The sequence below is a fragment of the Stegostoma tigrinum genome, chromosome 36, assembly GCF_030684315.1.
Source record: "Stegostoma tigrinum isolate sSteTig4 chromosome 36, sSteTig4.hap1, whole genome shotgun sequence".
In the NCBI taxonomy this organism is placed as follows: domain Eukaryota; kingdom Metazoa; phylum Chordata; class Chondrichthyes; order Orectolobiformes; family Stegostomatidae; genus Stegostoma; species Stegostoma tigrinum.
The window spans coordinates 6,703,383-6,723,438 of record NC_081389.1 but is presented as its reverse complement, the minus strand read 5'-3'; the positions used below and the strand labels follow the sequence as shown (position 1 = coordinate 6,723,438).

General features: G+C 44.1%; 1 protein-coding gene across 1 annotated transcript in view; it reads right to left on the bottom strand.

Annotated features, from left to right (window-relative positions):
• Window positions 1-19,780, bottom strand: part of LOC125446746 (semaphorin-7A) — a 39,577-nt gene extending 19,797 nt beyond the window's left edge. The window contains exons 1-6 of the mRNA XM_059640167.1: window positions 19,543-19,780; window positions 18,049-18,188; window positions 8,223-8,276; window positions 6,683-6,781; window positions 5,401-5,503; window positions 5,204-5,314 (exon numbers count right to left, since the gene is read on the bottom strand). Coding sequence (XP_059496150.1) covers window positions 5,204-5,314; window positions 5,401-5,503; window positions 6,683-6,781; window positions 8,223-8,276; window positions 18,049-18,188; window positions 19,543-19,627 — 592 coding nt within the window. The 5' untranslated portion in view covers window positions 19,628-19,780. The remainder of the gene's footprint in view (window positions 1-5,203; window positions 5,315-5,400; window positions 5,504-6,682; window positions 6,782-8,222; window positions 8,277-18,048; window positions 18,189-19,542) is intronic.
• Between the last annotated feature and the right edge of the window lie 276 nt (window positions 19,781-20,056).

The window sequence follows — 20,056 nt, the reverse complement described above, 5'->3', positions numbered from 1 at the left end:
CGCCATTCTGGGAATTGACCTTGTGAACCTCCACTGCACTCCCTCAATAGCAAGAATGTCCTTTCTCAAATTTGGAGACCAAAACTGCACACAATACTCCAGGTGCGGTTTCACCAGGGCCCTGTACAGCTGCAGAAGGACCTCTTTGCTCCTATACTCAATTCCTTTTGTTATAAAGGCCAGGATGCCATTACCTTTCTTCACTGCCTGCGGTACCTGCATGCTTGCGTTCATTGACTGATGTACAAGAACACCTAGATCTCGTTGTACTTCCCCTTTACCTAACTTGACTCCATTTAGACAGTAATTTGCCTTCCTGTTCTTGCCACCAAAGTGGATAACCACACATTTATCCACATTAAACTGCATCTGCCATGCGTCCTTCCACTCACCTAGCCTGTCCAAGTCATCCTGTATTCTCATAACATCCTCCTCACATTTCACACTGCCACCCAGCTTTGTGTCATCAGCAAATTTGCTAATATTACTTTTAATGCCTTCCTCTATATCATTAATGTATATTGTAAACAGCTGCGGTCCCAGCACCGAACCTTGTGGTACCGCACGGGTCACTGCCTGCCATTCTGAAATGGACCCGTTTATCACTACTCTTTGCTTCCTGTCAGCCAGCCAATTTTCAATCCAAGTCAGTATTTTGCCCCCAATACCATGTGCCCAAATTTTGCTCACCAATCTCCTACGTGGGGCTTTATCAAAGGATTTCTGAAAGTCCAGGTACACTACATCCACTGGTTCTCCCTTGTCCTTCTTCATAGATACATCTGGGATAGTGTAGGGGAAGGGGCTTAGCTTAGTTCAAAGGTCAGCGCAACATCGAGGGCCAAAGGGCCTGTTCTGCACTGTGTTGTTCTATGTTCTATGTTCGATCCTCAAAAAATTCCAGAAGATTAGTCAAACACGATTTCCCCTTTGTAAATCCATGCTGACTCTGACCTATCCTGTTACTGCTATCCAAATGAGTCGTAATTTCATCTTTTATAATTGACTCCAGCATCTTTCCCACCACTGACGCCAGGCTAACCGGTCCATAATTTCCTGTTTTCTCTCTCCCTCCTTTCTTGAAAAGTGGACAACATTAGCCACTCGTCAATACACAGGAGCTGATCCTAAATCTATAGAATATTGGAAAATGATTACCAATGCGTCCACGATTTCTAGAGCCACCTCCTTAAGTATCCTGGGATGCAAATCATCAGGTCTCAGGGACTTATCTGCCTTCAGACCTAACAGTCTATCCAACACCATTTCCTGCCTAATATAAATTCCCTTCAGTTCGTCCATTACCCTAGGTCCTTCAGCCACTATTACATCTGGGAGATTGCTTGTGTCTTCCCTAATGAAGACAGATCCAAAGTACCTATTCAACTCTTCTGCCATTTCCTTGTTCCCCATAATAAATTCACCCGTTTCTGACTTCAAGGGCCCAATTTTAGTCTTAACCATTTTTTTTCTTTTCACATACCTAAAAAAGCTTTTACTATCCTCCTTTATATTTTTGGCCAGTTTTCCTTCATAGCTCATTTTTTCTCTGTGTATTGCCTTTTTAGTTATCCGCTGTTGCTCTTTAAAAGCTTCCGAGTCCTCCGGCTTCCCACTCATCTTTACTATGTTATACTTCTTCTCTTTTATCTTTATACAGTCCTTAACTTCCCTCGTCAGCCAAAGCCGCCCCTGCCTCCCCTTAGGATCTTTCTTCCTCTTTGGTATGAACTGATCCTGCACCTTCTGCATTATATCCAGAAATACCTGCCATTGTTGTTCCACTGCCATCCCTGCTCGGGTATTGAACCATTGAACTTTGGCCAGCTCCTCCCTCATAGCTCCATAGTTCCCTTTATTCAACTGCAATACTGACACATCCGATTCTCCCTTCTCCCTCTCAAACTGCAGATTAAAACTTATCATATTATGGTCAAAACCTCCTAATGGCTTCTCTACTTTGAGGTCCCTGAACAAATCCGGTTCTTGCACAACACCAGATCCAGAATTGCCTCCTCCCTGGTAGGCTCCAGTACAAGCTGTTCTAAGAATCCATCTCAGAGGCACTCCACAAACTCCCTTCCTTGGGGTCCAGTGCCATCCTGATTCTCCCAGTCTACCCGCATGTTGAAATCTCCCATAACAACTGTAGTGATACCTTTGTGACAGGCCAATTTCAACTCTTGATTCAACTTGCACCCTACATCCTGACTATTGTTTGGGGGCCTGTAGATAACTCCCATTAGGGTCTTTCTACCCTTAGAACTTCTCAGCTGTATCCATTCTGACACTACATCTCCTGATTCTATGTCCCCCCTCGCAAGGGGCTGAATATCATTCCTCACCAACAGGGCCACCCCACCCCCTCTGCCCATCAGTCTGTCCTTCCGATAGCACGTATAGCCTAGAATATTCATTTCCCAAGCCCTGTCCACTTGAAGCCATGTGTCAGTTATCCCCACAACATCATACTTGCCAATTTCCAACTAAGCTGCAAGCTCATCCACCTTATTTCTTATGCTTCGTGCATTCATATATAATATTTTTAATTTGTTACTCCCCTCACCCTTCCTATCAATTCCTATTTCACTTGGCCATACTGTACGATCCCTTCTTGAGTTTTCTGCTCTGTTGATTCTGTTCTTACCTTCTCTTATTCTCACTTTCCCTTTAACTTCATTCTTAAATTTCCAGTTTGGCCCCTCCCCCCCACTACTTAGTTTAAACACACCTGTGTTACAAATGGCAAACCTGCCTGTCAGAAAGCTGGTCCCCCACCAGTTAAGATGCAACCCATCCCTCTTGTACAATTTATTCTTACCCCAAAACATACCCCAGTGATCCAAGAATTTAAATCCTTGCTTCCGGCACCAGTTCCTCAGCCGCATGTTCAAGTCCATTATCTCCCTGTTCCTGCCCTCTCCAGCCCGAGGAACTGGAGGCAAACCAGAGATACCCACCCTGGAAGTCCTGCTTTTCAGCCGCCTTCCGATTTCTCTGGAGTCCCGCTGTAGAATGCTCCTCCTTTTCTTCCCGATGTCATTAGTGCCGACATGCACCACCACCTCTGGCTCTTCACCTTTCCCCTCGAGGATTCTCTGCACTCTATCAGTGACGTCCTGGATCCTGGCACCAGGAAGGCAACACACCATCCTCAAATCCCGCCTGTTGCTGGAGAAACCCCTTTCAGTCCCTCTCACTATGGAGTCCCTTTTTACCACAGCTCTGCGTGATCTCTGACTCCTCGGCTCTGCCTCTACGCCAACTTTTGACTCGCAGATCGGTCCACCTCTTAGACTGGCAGTGTCATCTGTCTCGACAGTTTCCAAGAGAGTCAACCTGTTTACGATCGGTACTTCCCCTGGGGTCTCTTGTACTTCATTCGTGTCTTCCTTCCTCATCGACATCCCCCTTCTCTGCTTCCAGTCTGCCAACCAGTTCTCTGTAAACCTCAATGCATTAACTCTGATACTATGAGCTTTAGTCTTCCTTACTAATCTCTTGTATGGAACCTTGTCAAAAGCCTTTTGGAAGTCTAGATACACAACATCTACTGATTCACTCTTGTCCACTCTATTGGTCACATGCTCAAAAAATTCAAGAAGATTTGTCAAGCATGATTTCCCTTCAGTGAATCCATGCTGATCTGGGCTGAAACTGGTCAGTTATTACTTCCTTAATAATTCACTCCAGCATTTTCCCCACCAATGATGTCAGTCCAATTGACCTACAATTCCCTATTTTCTCTCCCTCCTTTTTAAAAAATTGTCATTCCTGTGGTTACAGTCAAGTTCATTGGAACTCTCTTCAAGAGTTTCCGACTAATAAGGGTTTTCTACAGTTCCTCCTCATGCTTGACCCTCTGTACCATAGCATTTCTAGAAGGCTATTTGTGTCCTCCTTTTGTGAAGACAAGTCCAAACTATTTGGTCAACTTGTCTGCCATCTCTTTCTTGTCTATTATGATTCTAGCTGTAAGGGTCCTACATTTGTCACACCAGTCATTTTTCTTTTCACATATCTATGGAGACTTTTGCAGTCAGTTTTTATGTTTTCCACAAGCTTAAGCTTCTATTCTATTTACTCTTTCCAAATTAAACCCTTTGTCCTCCTCTGCTGAATTTTAAATCCCACCCCTTCTCAGGCTTGCTGCTTTTTCTGACCAATTTATGTATCTCCTCTTTGGCTTGAACGCTGTTCGTGATTTCTTTTGTTAGCCATGGATGAGCCGCCTTCCCCGTTTTACTCATGTGCCAGACAGGGATATATAACTGTTGACATTCATCTATGTGTTCTTTAAGTGTCTGCCATTGTCTATCTACCATCAATCCCTTAAGTATCCTTATCTTAGCCAATGCATGCCTCATACCATCAAAATTAGCCTTCTTTCAGTTCGCAACCCTAGTTTCAGATTTAACTGTATCATTCTCAATCTTAATGAAGAATTCTACCATATTATGGTCAGTCTTCCCCCAAAGGATCTCTCACCACACGTTTGCGAATTAATCCTCTCTCATTACATAATCTCCAGTCTAGAATGGCCTTGTTCACGAGTTGGTTCTTTGACATATGGTCAAGGAAACCAAGCCTCATACATTTCAGGAAATCCTCCTCCTTCTCACAACTATCAGTTTGGTTAGTCTAATCAATACGCAGATTGAAGTCACCCATAATAACTGCTGTACCCTTACTGCACACATGTCTAATTTCCTGTGTGATGCAATCCCCAACCTCAGAACTCAGTTTGGTGGTCTGTACAAAACTCCCACTAACGTTTTTACTTTTTGGTGTTCTGCAGCTCCACCCATACAGACTTCACATCATCCAGGCTAATGTCTTCCATTACTATTGTATTAATCTTCTCCTTAACTGGCAATGCTACCCCACCTCCATCTATGTTTCCTGAATATTGAATAACCCTGGACATTGAATTTCCATCCTTTGTTACCGTGGAGCCAGGGCTCCAGATGTAATCCCAATTACATCACATTCAGTAACAACTGTCTACGCAGTCAATTCTTCCACCTTATTACAAATGCTCCTCACATTGGCGGTGTTGCTGAAACTAATTTCACTGTTTCCAAGAGGGACCCAGTCAGAAGATGGGTTAACGGACACAACTTTATAGCAGTGATCGTGGGAATGATGTATGTGGGTCAAGACATCAAAAAGATTGATGAAAGGCAATTGTGTTTATGCTTACCATTCAGCCACTCATCAACAGAAAGTAACCATGATGGACTCTGTTCCATATACCTTCGAAGATTTACATTTCCATTCTCAAATACAGGGGCAGCTGAGTAGAATTTTTCTCCTGTCATTGGAAGTCAAGCACACACACTTAGTAAGTGGGTCCCTGATCAACGAACGAATATGAGCATCAATTGCTAGGAGACTCACCTTCAACCAATGAGGTGAAGCCGTGTTTTGGAGTGAAAGGACATACCCCTCGTCCTACGGGGCGTCCTCCTCCATTGATGATTTGATTCAAATTATTGTTAATCTGTAAAATCACTGCAGTTCATCAGCATTTTTATTTTCTAAAGTTAACAAGTTGATCATACATCACTTCATGGCAAATAATCATACAGGAAGGAATTTTACATAATCGGAAACAGTTGATAGGATCGTAAAAAGTGATAAATCTTCGTCTTGTTCCCACTAGCAATTTCCTTGCTGTTGTTCCAAGGTTCCCCAATATCTGGTTTCTTCCCTCAAAATGTGTGCTCAGAGCCACAGCACTTGCTAAAGTATTTCAGCGATAGGTTTATCATACTAGATTTTGCCTTTGAGCTAATGTTTTAGATGCACAGCCATATTAAAGGGAGTATGGGAAATTAGCTTTCTTTAAGGGCATAATTTTCCTTAAACTGATGTCACAGCCCAGTGACATATTTCAATGGAGCTAATGCTATCAAAGTGCAGGTTTGCAAATGAATAAGATGGTGGCAAGGACTTTATTCAGAATATTTTCTTCATTATCAGTTGCTGGATTTCCCGGAAAGTGCACAAATCCAAAATCCTGGAAATCCCTCCTTAGCAGCACAGGGGGTGTCCCTACACCACTGTAGCAGTTCAAGAAGGCAGTTCAACACCAGCTTCTCCAGGGAAATTTAGGGATGGAGAAATAAATGCTGGTTTAGCCTTCGATGCCCAATCCCACGGATGAAAATGAATCCCACAGAACCTGCCCTCTTCCGGTTCTCTGTCCCCACTGCCCTTGACCTTGATACTGGGAGATACACCAAAAGAAGACGGGACTGAAGTCATTTCCCAGCTCTGACTGATTCAGAGCCACTTGGCAACTGGCAACAATGATCCCATAGACAGGGAAAAGGTAAAGCGGACAGTCACTGGCTCAGAAAATGAAGAAGACCATTCCCCCATCAATGACTTGAAGGAGGTGGGGGGAGGCTGCGGGGGGTGGTGGGGGGGGGGGGGGTAGGTTGTGGAATGCAGGTTAGCTTTGATTTGGGGGGAATTTCAGAGTAGCCATTCAATAGTTTGCCTGGCCAATAGGACAGCTGTATAACAGGCAGGCGATCTAATCTCACCTGTATACACTATCACCCAGATACATCACTCAGTCCCGTATGTTCCAGCTCCCTCCATCACCAAAACATTAAGGTGCAAGGCTGAGTTTGAAGGAATAGACAGCTAATTTTATCCAAAACATACTTACAAGTGACCAGCATCGTGGATTCCGGGCATTGGTTCCACACAAAAGAAGATGAGTTCTGTTGAATCTTTGTAGGACCATGATAACATTCTCACAGTATGCCTGAGGTTAAATGAAGACCGTGAATATTGTAAAGGAAATGGCAAACTGAAGAAACCCATTTGGAATGTGTTCCAAGAGGCTTCTATACATTGATATGAAAAGTCTCAATGCTAACTCACCACAACATGCCCAAACTCACTGCACACTTCAAATGAGGCTGTAGCCGAAGAAGGATCTTTCATTTAGGGTGGGAGCAGGGCCACATGCCAAACATGGAGAATGACTGACTCACTGAGCAACACCTAGAAAAGCCTCCAAACTGATGTGTTGGGGAGAAAGGGGCAGGGCTCCAGGCATGTAGGGTTGAAACAAACATTTTTAAAAATGGGTTGACAGACAGTGTCTGAGAAATAGTCTGTCTTTACTTGGAAAAGGGTGGAGGTCACAGCACCACTGTGTCGAGCCCTTGCAGAACCAATTCCCAAGATGAATCCCCAGCAACACAACTTCTCATTAACACAAGCTCCATTGGCTTTCTGGGCATCCAACGAGGATTCACTTGCAAGTTGATTGGCCATCAACAAGTAAGATATGGAGGGCTGGCCTATTGCCACAGCGCTGTACAATGTTGACATTGACAATTCCGGGGGAGGCTGGGATCCCACAAGTACACGGGTGCAGGTGAATGGTGCCAAGTGACTGGAGACTGGTGATGCTGGAGGCTGGAGGAGAGGGGGAGGAAAAGAGGATGGAGGTGGGGGTGGGGTGTTGGGGCAGGGTACCAGGATCACGGTGGAGGAGGGCAATCTTTTGGAATCCTTTTGAATTTCTCCTGGAGTTGAGTCTGCTGGTTGGATCATTCTCTTGGAAGCCTGTGGGTGCTGGGGGGAGGGGGGGTGGTGGTGGAGCTGGGAAGGGTACATGCTGGTCCATTGCCTCCTCTCCACATTCCAGGGTTGGACTGTAAACTCAGCAAATGAGGAGGCTACCATCTGGTCGCAGGGACTTGGCAGAATAAGTAACTCGCTCCTTCCCAATGAGGTGCCCTCCACTGCGAGAGAAACTGCAGTGGTCTCTGGGAGATAAGGGACTGTTGTAAGTGCCAGGTTCACAGCTCATGTAATTTGGCTGTCCATGCAATGCTGTCCTTTATAGCCATTCAATCTCCTATTCACAATTCACAGGAAAACCGCCCCCTCACTGACTGCTCCAAGTCATCACTGGCTATGGTAGATCACTAAGGAGACAAAATCACCAGGAACTGAGTGAAATTTCAGGAATGGTGCAGCAAGAGCAGCTCCGATTGGGAAATGGGTTTATCAATCCCACAGGAGATTGTTATTACAAAACAGAAACAATCAAACATGAAGGGAAAAAGACAGACCAAGTTGTATAAAAAGTTCATTATAAAACTGGTACAGAGACTTCCAAGAGGTATCGTTTAACTATTGAGTTTCAGCAAAGTGAAACAGATTTGAAAGTTTATCAGAGAAGAACTCACCAAATTCTTCTTTTTGCATTCTGACATGGATTTGTCATCCACAGGCACTGGAATCTGGGAGGTGAAGAGATAAGTTTATCAGGGATTCATGTTGTGCATTCTTTCATAATGAAAAGTAACAGAGCTGACTGAATTCCATTGTTTCACTATTGACAGTCCAGTCCCAACAAGTATCATCATTTCAACATTCTAACAAGAGAGTAACACCTTCTGGTGAGTTGTAGTGATGGGTTTATTGTAGTGCATTTATGTAGTACCACTCAAGCTATTCTAAATTCACCATGCTGCCTGTTTCTTTGGTTAAGGGATGAATATTAACCAGCACATTAAATGATGTCATGCCATTTTTTACATTCACCTGAGGGGTCGGATTGGGCACCAGGACATGACACTGACACTGAGCCCTGCTGAACTCCACCATGCAACTCCCTGCCCTCACCATAAAATGCCACATCACTGGCTATATCCAACAGCACCGCCCCATAAGGTTAGAGCAAGGTTGGATGCCAAGGGCATAAAGAAAATGGAAACATTACATCATTTGTTATGTTTTCAAATAATAAACATAAGATTGGCTCATGGCTTGTAAATTCAAGTAATTAGTGGAAGGACCTGTGATTCCTAGTTCAGAAAGCTCCCTGAGAAATGGTGTGGTTTACAATTCCCCCTATAGGTCTAATAAGTACTCATGAAATGTTACTGAGTTAATTTCAGGAACACACAGCTAATTTACACACAGCAAGCTTCCATGAGCAGATTGCCTGTTTAATTGAGAGATTGTGAGAACCACAGGTGTTGGAGTCAGAGATAACACAGTGTGGAGCTGGAGGAACACAGCAGGCCAGGCAGCATCAGAAGAGCAGGAAAGTTGACATTTCGATTGGGACCCTTCTTTAGAAATTGGGGTGATCGTGGGGGCGCGGTCGAGAGCTGAGCAAGAAAGAAAGGAGGGATGGGCTTGGGAAAGGTATGTGGGATGGTGATAGGTGAGTTCTGGTAGGCAGTGATAGGGATTGGACAGTGAGGTGGGAGTAGCAGACAGGTGGAAGAGAAGATGGACAGGTTGTGTCAGGTCAAGGAGGTGGGATATGAGAAATGATTGGTCCTGGGATGAGGCCGGTGGGGTGGGGGGGGCGCGGGGAGGAGAGAGCGTGGGGTGGGGTGGGGAGATTTCAAAACTGGTAAAATCCACATTGGGCTGTAGGTTCCCCAGGTGGAATATGAAGTGCTGCTCCTCCAGTTTCAAATTGGCATCATGGTGACACTGAAGGACACCCAAGATGGACGTGTCACCCTGGAAGGGGGAGTTGAAATGGTTTGCAACCGGAAAGCATTGTCATTTGTTGAAAACAGAGTGCAGGTGCTCTACAAAGCATTTGCCGAGCCTCCACTTGGTCTCACCGATGTAGAGGAGGCCACATCGGGAGCAGTGGATGCAACTTACCACATTGACGGATGTTCAGGTGAACCTATGTCTAATGTAGAAGGTTGTTTAGTGCCTTGAATGGAGGTGTAGGGGCAGGTGATCCCCCCAGCTCCACATTGTGTTTCCTGTTTTATTGGTTAAGGGATAACTATTAACCAGTGCATTAAATTATGACATACCATTTTTCATGTTCACCTGAGGGGTCAGATGGGGCACCAGGACACGACAGTGACACTGAGCCCTGAAGAACTCCACCTCCCCAATATATCCTATCCCAGGTTTTACCCAACTGCACAGTCCCATAAAGGTCAGAGTGAGGGTGGATGCCAAGAGTGAAAGGCTTCTTGTGGTAGGCTCATTTTCAATGGCAGGAGAGGTGAGAATGTGAGCCGGGGGCAGCCGGGAAGGTAAGGTTTCCAAATAAAAAAACTTGCCTCATGAATAGGCGGAGTGAAGGCTGTGCAGGAGCAAATGCGGACAAGGAGACTAAGTGAACTAATATATTCAAGCAGTGGCTAAACCCGAAACACTACACCTTTAGTGTCTCTCACCCATCTTCCTTCTCTAACCAAAATAAAAGATTGTGTGGACGGTCGGTACGCTTTTTTTTCTTTCTCTTTATCACTTTTGGCAATCTAGAGTAGAGAGGATGGAAGCTAAGTTGATTGTATGGTCCTCTTGTAGGATGTGGGAGTTAACGGTCACCAACTACTGTCCCTTCTGACTTCATCTGTGAGAAGTGGACCCAACTCCAGCTCCTCACAAACCACATGAGGGAATTGGAGCTGGATGAACTCTGGATCATTCAGGAGGCTGAGAGGGTGAGAGGAGCTACAGGGCAGTTGTCACACCCAAGTTACTGGATAAAGGAACTGGGTGACTGTCAGGAGAGGAAAGGGGAATAGGCAGATAATGCAGGGATCCCCTGTGGCTGTTACCCTCCAATAATAAGTATACCGTCTTGGATATTGTTGAGGGGAAGGGACAATTTACCAAGGGAAAGCTACAGCGGCCAGGCCTGTGGCATTTAGGCTGGCTCATAAGGGAATGAGGAAGAATAGGAGAGGATAATGATAGGAGATTCACTGGTTAGGGGAACAGACAAGAGATTCTGTGGTCACAGATGGTTTTTGCCTCATTGCTGGGAACAGGGATGTCTCTGATCGAGTCTACAGGATTCTTGAGGGGGAAGATGAGCAGCCAGAAGACATGGTACACATCAGTACCAATGACATAACTAGGAAAAGGGATGAGGACCTGAAAAGTGAATGTAAGAGTTAGGCTGGAAGTTAAAAGGAAGGATGAGCAGAGTCGTAGTCTCAGGTTTACTAACGGTGCCACGGGCTAATGAGGCTAGCAATAGACAGCGAGAGAGGCTGAACATGTGTTTACAGAGCTGGTGTAGGAGGGAGAGCTTCAGATATGTGGTTCACAGGAATACCTTCTGGGGAAGGTGGGACCTGTACAAGAGGGACGGGTTGCATCTGAATTGGAAGGGCACGAACACCCTGGGCGGGAGGTTTGCTAGAGCTGTTCGTGGGGGGTTAAATAGTTTGGCAGGGGGATGGGAACTGGAGCTATGGTGTACAGGCAGAAACAGTACGCAGAGAGTCTGTGAGGAAGGATAGACAGTTGATAGGACAAAGTTGTAGTCAGTGCGATGGGTTTAAGTGTGTCTATTTTAACACAAGAAGTGTCAGGAATAAGGTTGGCCAACTTACAGCATGGATCAGTACTTGGAACTATGATGTTGTCGCCATTAAAGAGACTTGGATAACACAGGGGCTGGAATGGCCGTTGGAAGTTTTGGTGTTTAGATGTTAGGAGGGAGGATGTGCTTGAAATTTTGAAAAACATGAGGATACATAAGTCCCTTGGGCCAGATGGGATATACCCAAGGTTTCTACGGGAAGCAACAGAAGACAGTGCTTTGTGAGGGGCAGGTCAAGTCTCACGAGCCTGATTGAATTCTTTGAGGATATGATAAAACGCATTGATGAAGGTCGAGCAGAGAATGCAGTGTATATGAATTTAGCAAGACATTTGATAAGGAGGCTTGAGATCCAGGGAAATTTGGCTCACTGAATACAGAATTTGCTGTCCAATAGAAGACAGAGGGATGCTGTAGATGGAAAGTATTGAGGCTGGAGCTTGGTGACCAGTGGTGTTCTTTTGGGATCTGATCTGGGATCTCTGATGTTTCTGATCTTTATAAATGACTTGGATGAGAAAGTGAAAGGGTGAATTAGTAAGTTTGCCAATGACACGAAGGTTGGTGGAGTTGTGTACAGTGTGAAGGACTGTTGCAGGTTGCACCAGGACATTGACAGGATGCAGAGGTGGGCAAAGAAGTGGCAGATGGAATTCAATCCAGACAAGTGTGAAGTGATTCATTTTGGAAGATTGAATTTTAATGCAGAATACAGTGTTAATGGCAGGATTCTCGGCAGTAGTGGAGGAATAAAGGGATCTTGGAGTCCGCGTCCATAGATCCCTCAAAGTTGTCACCCAAGTTGATAGGGTTGTTAAGAAGGTGTATGGTATGTTGGCTTTCATTGGCAGGAGAATTGAGTTCAAGAGTTGTCAGGTTATGCTGCAGCTCTATAAAACCCTGGTTAGATCAGACTCGGAATATTGTGTTCAGTTATGGTCACCTAATTATAGGAAGAATGTGGAAGTTTTGGAGAGGTGCAGAGGAGATTTACCAGGTTGCTTCCGGACTGGAGGGCAAGTCTTATGAGGAAAGGTTGAGGAACTAGGGCTTTTCTCATTGGAGTGAAGAAGGATGTCAGGTAATTTGATAGAGGTATGCAAGATGATGAGCGGCATAGATGGAGCAGATTGCCAGAGACTTTTTTTCCCAGGGTGGAAATGATTCTTCCGAGGGGGCATAAATTTAAGGTGATTGGAGAAAGGTATAACGGAGATGTCAGAGGTCGGTTCTTTACACAGAGAGTGCTGGGTGCGTAAAATGTGCTACCAGCGGTGGTAGTGAAGTCATATACATAAGGCATATTTAGGCAACTGTTGGAAAGGCACATGGATGATGTTAAAATGTAGGGTATGCCAGGTAGTTTGATCGTAGAGTAGGATAATAGTTCGGCACAACATTGTGGGCTGAAGGGCCTGAATTGTGCTGTACTGTTCTACGTTCTCAATCTCAGTGATGTATGTGTTCTTATCAACTGGCTGAAAAAGGAAATGGAAACATTGTGTGTCATTTGTTCTGTCTTCAAATAGTAAACATGGGATTGGCACATGCAGTGGTGTGCAATTTCCCCTGATTGAGCAATGTTTTAAAATTCGTTACATTGCTGCTTATCAGTATGCTTTTTTATTCAGTCTTGGTACGTGTGTGTGGCTGGCTGGTCAAGCATTTAATGGCCATTCCTAGTTGCCCCTTGAGAAGGTAATGGTGAGCTGCTTTCTTGAACTGCTGCAGTCCGTGTGCTGTAGGTTGACTCACAATGCCCTTCGGGATTTTGACCCAGCAACAATGAAGGAAGGACGATATATTCCTAAATCAGGATGGTGGGTGGCTTGGACAACTGACAAATAAAACTACTTACAGGATCCTTGCTTTATAAAGACTATTTTTTCCTTTGAAGGTCAAACATTCTCTTCACAGTTTCGAGATAATGCTAAGACTCAGTATTTTAATATTTGATCATAGCCTGTAATTTTTTTACTTTTGTTTGGTCTCCTGCTTGAACGCTATTAGGAACTACTATCTGGTAAGATAAACCCAAATTGATCTTAATAGGAACAAAGAAACAGGAGTAGGCCATTCAGCCCCTCAAACCTGTTCACCATTCAATGAGTTAATGGTTGGCCTGATGCTTAAGTCCTTATAACTATCTTGATCCATTTTCCTCAATACCTTTGTTTACAAAAATTACCTACTCATATTTAAAATTAACAATTGATCTAGCCACGAGCTGCCATTTGCGGAAGAGAGTTCCAAACATCCACCACCCTTGTGCTTCCTAACATCTCTCCTGAAAGCTGTGGTCCTAATTCTCAGGCTATGCCCCCGAGCTCTAGAATCTCCAACCAGTCCAAATAATTTATCTTGATCTACCTTGTCTTTTCCTGTTAATATCTTGACGACTTTGACCAGATTGCCCCTTAACCTTCTAAATTCTATAGAAAGTAGACCTAATTTGTAAAATCTCTCCTCAAACCTAAATTATGAGGTATCATCCGTTATCTAGAATACACTGGAATTGTATCATTTGGGCAAACATCTTGTTTTACCCCTGCCCCCTCCGTTACCCCTATCCCTTCTCTCTCCCTAACTTCCCAAAACCTCTCCCCTCTCCCCATCACCTCCTTCCTCCCCCTCTTCTTTCCTCTCTTTCCTACCCCCCACTCCTCCTCCACTCCCTCACTTCCTTCTTCTGCACCCACAACCTGCTTTTTTCCCCTTCAACTTTCTTCTGCTTCACCCCTCTTCTCACTCCACATCCATTCACGGTCTCCACTCCAACTTTCCCCATTTCTTACAATCCCTTTTCTTCCTCACTCATCCTCCCCACTGAAGCCCAGTTCAAATTTGCGTGTTTCCCTATGCAATAATGCACTAGAGAACAAAATCACTTGGAAGGGTTGGTTACCCTATACTTGCTGCTGGGTAATGCAATGGCACTCAACTGCTATATGACTGCATTAGAAAGTGTTTTCAACCTAGATTTAATCAAGCATTAAATTTCAGGGGATTTTTTAAAGTCTGCTATTACATTCAGTAAATTCAATTATTCAAACTGTTTTGAATCTTTATGGATGCTGACTTTGGGGAATGGTCTACCAGACAGAGATAGAGAGGTTCCAATACTTCCTTAAGAAGCTCTCATGTGATTGCTGTGTCTGACGCATCTGTCAAACCTCCAGCTTAATCTTACAATACTTTCGCTTCCCATTCCCATTGTGAACTTTTCCTCTTTTTTTATCTAACTTCCCAATATTGGAGATGTTGTTTCTTTCTGGGACATAACGAAAATGAAATGAAAAATGTACATGGGTTCCCTGAAAGTCACATCATTGGGTTAAGTGCAATCTTCGATAATATTTCTGACACTGCATTTCACAAGTGAAACCATTTCCTGACACACGAAGCATTGCAGGCAACGAGAAATTGGAAATAAAAAAAGGCTGGGTTCTGAAATTTAAGGCAATGTCAGTTTCAAACGTTAACATTGAACCATTTCCAAAGGTTTCTGCCTGAATTTTTGCAGTAATTTTTAAACATAACTTAGTGATCAATTTCGCCACTAGCTGAGTGATTTAAGTGCAGGGCCTTCAACATTCTGCATGGTAGACTGGTTAGTAAAGTTAGATCACACGGAATCCAGGGAGAGCTAGCCAACTGAATACAAAATTGGCTTGATGGTAGGAGACAGAAGGTGGTGGTAGAGGTTTATTGTTCAGACTGGTGGCATGTGATCAATGGGTGTGCCAAAGATCAGTGCTGTGTCCATGAGCTAGTAGGAACTGCAAATGCTGCAGAATCTGAGATAACAAGTGTTGAGCTGATTAAACACAGCAGGCCAAGCAGTATCATAGGTGCAGGAAAGCTGATGTTACGGGCCTAGACCCAAGGGTTATCTCAGTGCTGTGTCCATTGTTGTTTGTCATTCATGTAAATGATTTGGATGAGAAAGTAGGAGCCATGGTTAGTAAGTTTGTGGATGACACCCAAGTTGGTCGTATGTGGACAGGGTAGAAGATTATCTAAAAGTACCATGGGATCTTGATCAACTGGGCCAGTGAGCCTAGGAATGGCAGATGGAGTATAATTTAGTTAAATACAAGGTATTGCAGTCTGGTAAGATAAACCAGGGCAGGCCTTACCCAATTAATTGTAGAGTCCTGGACAGTGTTGTTGAACACAGAAACTTAGGGGTGCGGGTACATACTTTATTGGAAGTGCATCACAGGTAGACAGGGTGGTGAAGAAGACATTAGGCACATTTGCCTTCATCGGTTAGTACACTGAGATAGGATTTGGGATGTTATGTTGTAGCTATACAACACATTGCTGAGGTCACTTTTTGGAGTATTATGTACTATTCTGATCTCCCTGCTATAAGAAAGATGTTATTAAACTGAAAAACATACAGAAAAGATTTGCAAGGGTGTTGCTGGAACTGAAGGGTTTTGGGTTATAAGGAAAGGCTGAATAGACTGCGAGTTCTTTCCTGGAGTGTAGAATGCTGAGGGGCGACTTTATAGAGGTTTATAAAATCATGAGAGACGTAGATAATGTGAATAGCCAAGGTATCTTCCCAACGTAGGGAAGTCCAAAACTACAGGCGTAGGTTTAAGATGAGAGGGGCAAGATTTAAAAGAGGATTGAGGGACAATCTTTTCACACAGAAGGTAGCATGTATATGGAATGAATTGCCAAAGGAATTGGTGGAAGCGAATATAATTATAACACTTGAAAGACGTTTGGGCAGGTACATGGATAAGTAAGGTTTAGAGGAATATGGGTCTAGTGCAGGAAAACAAGGCTATTACAGTTTATAAACCTGGTTGATATGGACGAGTTGGGCTAAAGGATGTTACCTGACTGACTTTCACCAATCCCAGCAGGAATCACTGATTCTGAAATCCCACCTCCTAATAATAGAAACATTGAGAACTCAAAACAAATCACACGGATGGTGTACAACAACAAAGGCATTAGGCACAAGAGGAGGCCGTTCAGCCCCTCTGGAATTCTCTGCCATTTGTAACATCATGGTTGATCTGATTGCAGCCTGAACTTCATTCTCCTGCATGTCCCCATAATCCTCAACTCCTTTGTCAATCACAAACCTACCTAACTCAGCCCTGAATATATTCAACCAGCCCCTCCTGTACAGCTTTCTGGAGAAGAGAAATACAAAGTCTAACAAACCTCTGAGAGAAGATATTCCTCCTCATCTACATCTTAAAAGAGAAATCCCTTATTTAGAAACAGCGACTGTGCTTCTGGATTCTTGAAACTTATTTCAAAACTTTATGCAGGCTCTCAATTACTTTTTTGTGCTTTCCAAAAGTTCACTTTGAACCATTTGTTGCCGCACACATTCAGTCACGTCTTCACTTGAAATCATGCACAGGATGAACCTTCTCTGCTGCACTTGAACCTGTCGTGTTCCTTTCTGCCACTTTCTTGAGAGTCCAGGTTTATGAACTCAGTTCTTTCACATTAGGAATCAGCCTCCTGGCTTTTCTCTATGTATCATGTACCTTGTAGATCCTGTATTCTTCTCTCACCTATCTCCAACACTCTTGTAAAGTTGTTTTATGAATTATATTTCACTTCATTCATTCTATTTTTATTGCTTTAGGGACATGTTTCTTTACTTGGAATGATCCTTGCTCCATGTTTTTAGGGTGTTCCCTCTCAGTAGTATCTTCTCAAAACTATTCATTCCATTTGCCTCCAACTATTGTTTCTCAGTTTCTGTTTCCTGACTGATTTGTTTAAACTTCTGCCATTGGTTCAGGCTCCTCCTAAAATGGTGTGGCTGTTGAGTGATATTAAAAACTGACTGACAGGGTTCAGCACAGCGCTTAGCCTGAAACTTCCCACTGTGTCACTGGGAAACAACCACTTTTGATTCCATAGAAGGATAACATTCAGCCCATCATGCCCATGCAAGTTCTCTTTCTAGGATGGCATGGTGGCTCAGGGGTTAGCACTGCTGCCTCACAGTGCCAAGGTCCTGTGTTTGATTCCCCCCGCTCAAGTGACTGTCTGTGTGGACTTTGCTCATTCTCCCTGTGTCTGGCTTTCCTCTGGGTGCTCTGGTTTCCTCCCAGAGTCCAAAGATGTGCAGTTTAGGTTGATTGGCCATGCTAACATTGCTATACTGTCCAACAATGTGTAAGCTACATGCTTTCACCATGGGAAATCCAGGGATGGGGTGGGATGCTCTTTGGAGGGTCAATGTGTTATGGGCCAAATGGTCTGATTCCACATTGTAGGAATTCAGTTTTATTTATTGATTTCAAAAATGAATCTGGTCAAGTTAATAATCATCTTTTGAACTCCCTCCCTGCAGTGTTACCTGAGCTCCTTTGGAACACAGTGTAATGGCAGACATGATTAATTCTGCACACAATGGACTAGCAGGCAATGGCCTTAGGTAGTTAAAGCAAAGAACTGCAGTTGCTGAAGATTTGAAATAAAAACAGAAATTCCTGGAGAAAATCAGCAGGGCTGGCATCATCTGTGGACAGAGAAATATATTTCAAATCTAGTGACCCACACACCAATCAAACTTGACTTGACAATACAGGGCTGCAAGATGCACAGAGCTCCGTGGTGTATCTATAGTTTGCCATCTTGCCAACAATGTGAGCTGGTTAAGATATTAGTATCTCAGGTTCGGGCTGATCCCACTGTACCTTTTGTATCAATCTGGGAGCTTCTTCAAACTTTATCTGGTAAAGAGTTTCTTTCCCACCAACATAAACAGTGTTTCCCTCTCGGAGCGTGGTTGTATATTCCTCAGTCGAGGGAAACTGGAACCGATCTTGAATTTCCGCTGTAAAGATAGAAAAGAGTAAGGATTTACCGATTACTGATTGACACAAAGAAAGGGAAAAGGACAAATTGTCATTGGAATGAAACAATAACTATGGTGATGGGATCTCGAGAAGCAACTGAAACAGCCCAGTGTGCCACAATGAGGATGATGCTGTGTAAACACATGTAAACCCAGAAAAACACAAGTCTTCTCTGTCTAAATGTGACATTACAATTTCTCCACTAGGACAATGAGTGACAGGTGAGCAATTATCTCGACCCAGGGCCAGCTCCCAAATGCAAACCAGCTCAGTATCCCACAAAAAGCCCTGTTTGTGGCACTTCCCAAAGGCAAGGGGATAAGCAGCATCAGTTCGTTGGGAGAATTGCACACAGTTACTTCAGTTATTGAACAGCCCTCAGTGTGAGTTTTATGCTGTCCTTCAAAACAAAGAGATCAATACTCATGTTCATTCAACCATGGAGGTGGCTCGGGCAGTCTTACAATTCAGTGAATTGGGGATCTCTTGGTGCCCCTGAGCAAGGAAATCCATCAAACAGCAACCCAAACATTCCATCACCAACTAAGGTGTGTCTGGAATAGGGCCAAACTCCTTCCAAACATGCTACTGGCAGTTGCTAAGGGCTGATGGCTCTCAAACATCATTCTGTGAAGTTCTGCTGTCAGTCTGTTATTGTGTCTGGGGTCTTCATAGAATCACTACATTGTGGAATGAGGCCATTCTGCCTGTCAAATCTGCACCGACCCTCTGAAGAACTTCCTACCTAGACCCCCAACATATCCCCTAACCCCACACCTACCATGGCTAATCCAGGTAACCTACTCATCCCTGAGCACTACAGACAATTCCAGCATGGCCAATCCACCTAACCGGCATATCTTTGATTGTAGGAGGAAACCCATGCAGATATGGGTAAAACATGCACCTCCACACAGACAGTCGTCTGAGGGTAGAATTGAATCTGAGTCCCTGGAACTGTGAGGCAGCAGTGCTTACCACTGAGCTACCGTGCCATCCTTTAGCAGTGAAACTAAACTTCTCTCAAGATTAAGGGTAAGCGAGGCAGTGTGAGAGTGTAGTAGAGCTTCAGTTAGCAAAGGCTTTCAACAGTGAATTGGTTTTAACTAAAAGCAAACAATGTGCAGACTTCCAGATAAAAGACACTCACTAAATTATTCGTTCCAAATGCCAATAACCCAGTTCTCTGCAATGGTTTTAGAAAGTTCACGACAGAAGCTTACAAAATGTTTCTGTTGGTGCAACACAGTACGGTGCTTAAGTGGGAGTCAGGGCACATACACACACACACACACAAACCCCATACAGAGGGATTCGGGAGCCTCCACTTACTGCTCAGATCCAATTTGAGTCGGGGTAAAGTCCTGGAAGAGGCGGTGCTGAGGAAGAGGGAGAGGAAAATGCCAAGCAGAGACATGGCTAGCTCCGGATTCTGTATCAGTCCCTGACAGACTGAGCACCGTCCAGCTTCCCCACCCCCTTCCCCTTCAGAAGGAGCTGCGGTGTCTGCAGTGAGAGTGTCAAGAAGTGTATGTGGGGACTGCTTCCAGCTGCAGATCAGTGAGAAACTGTAATCGTATGGAGATCAGATTGTGGTTTTACACACACAGTCACTGGTTAAATTTTAAACAACATCATGTAGGAAGACCCAATCAGTATGGCTGTGATCATTTAAATGCTATACAGTGCAAATTATAACAATGCGAGGGGTTGGCTGGGCCAGTACTTATTTCCCCTCCCCATGTTACCCTTGACAAAGCGTTTGGTGAGTTGCTTCTGTACCAGTTGCTTTCTAGAATCGCTGCAAGTTTATGTCCTACAGAGATACACACACAATGCTGTTAGA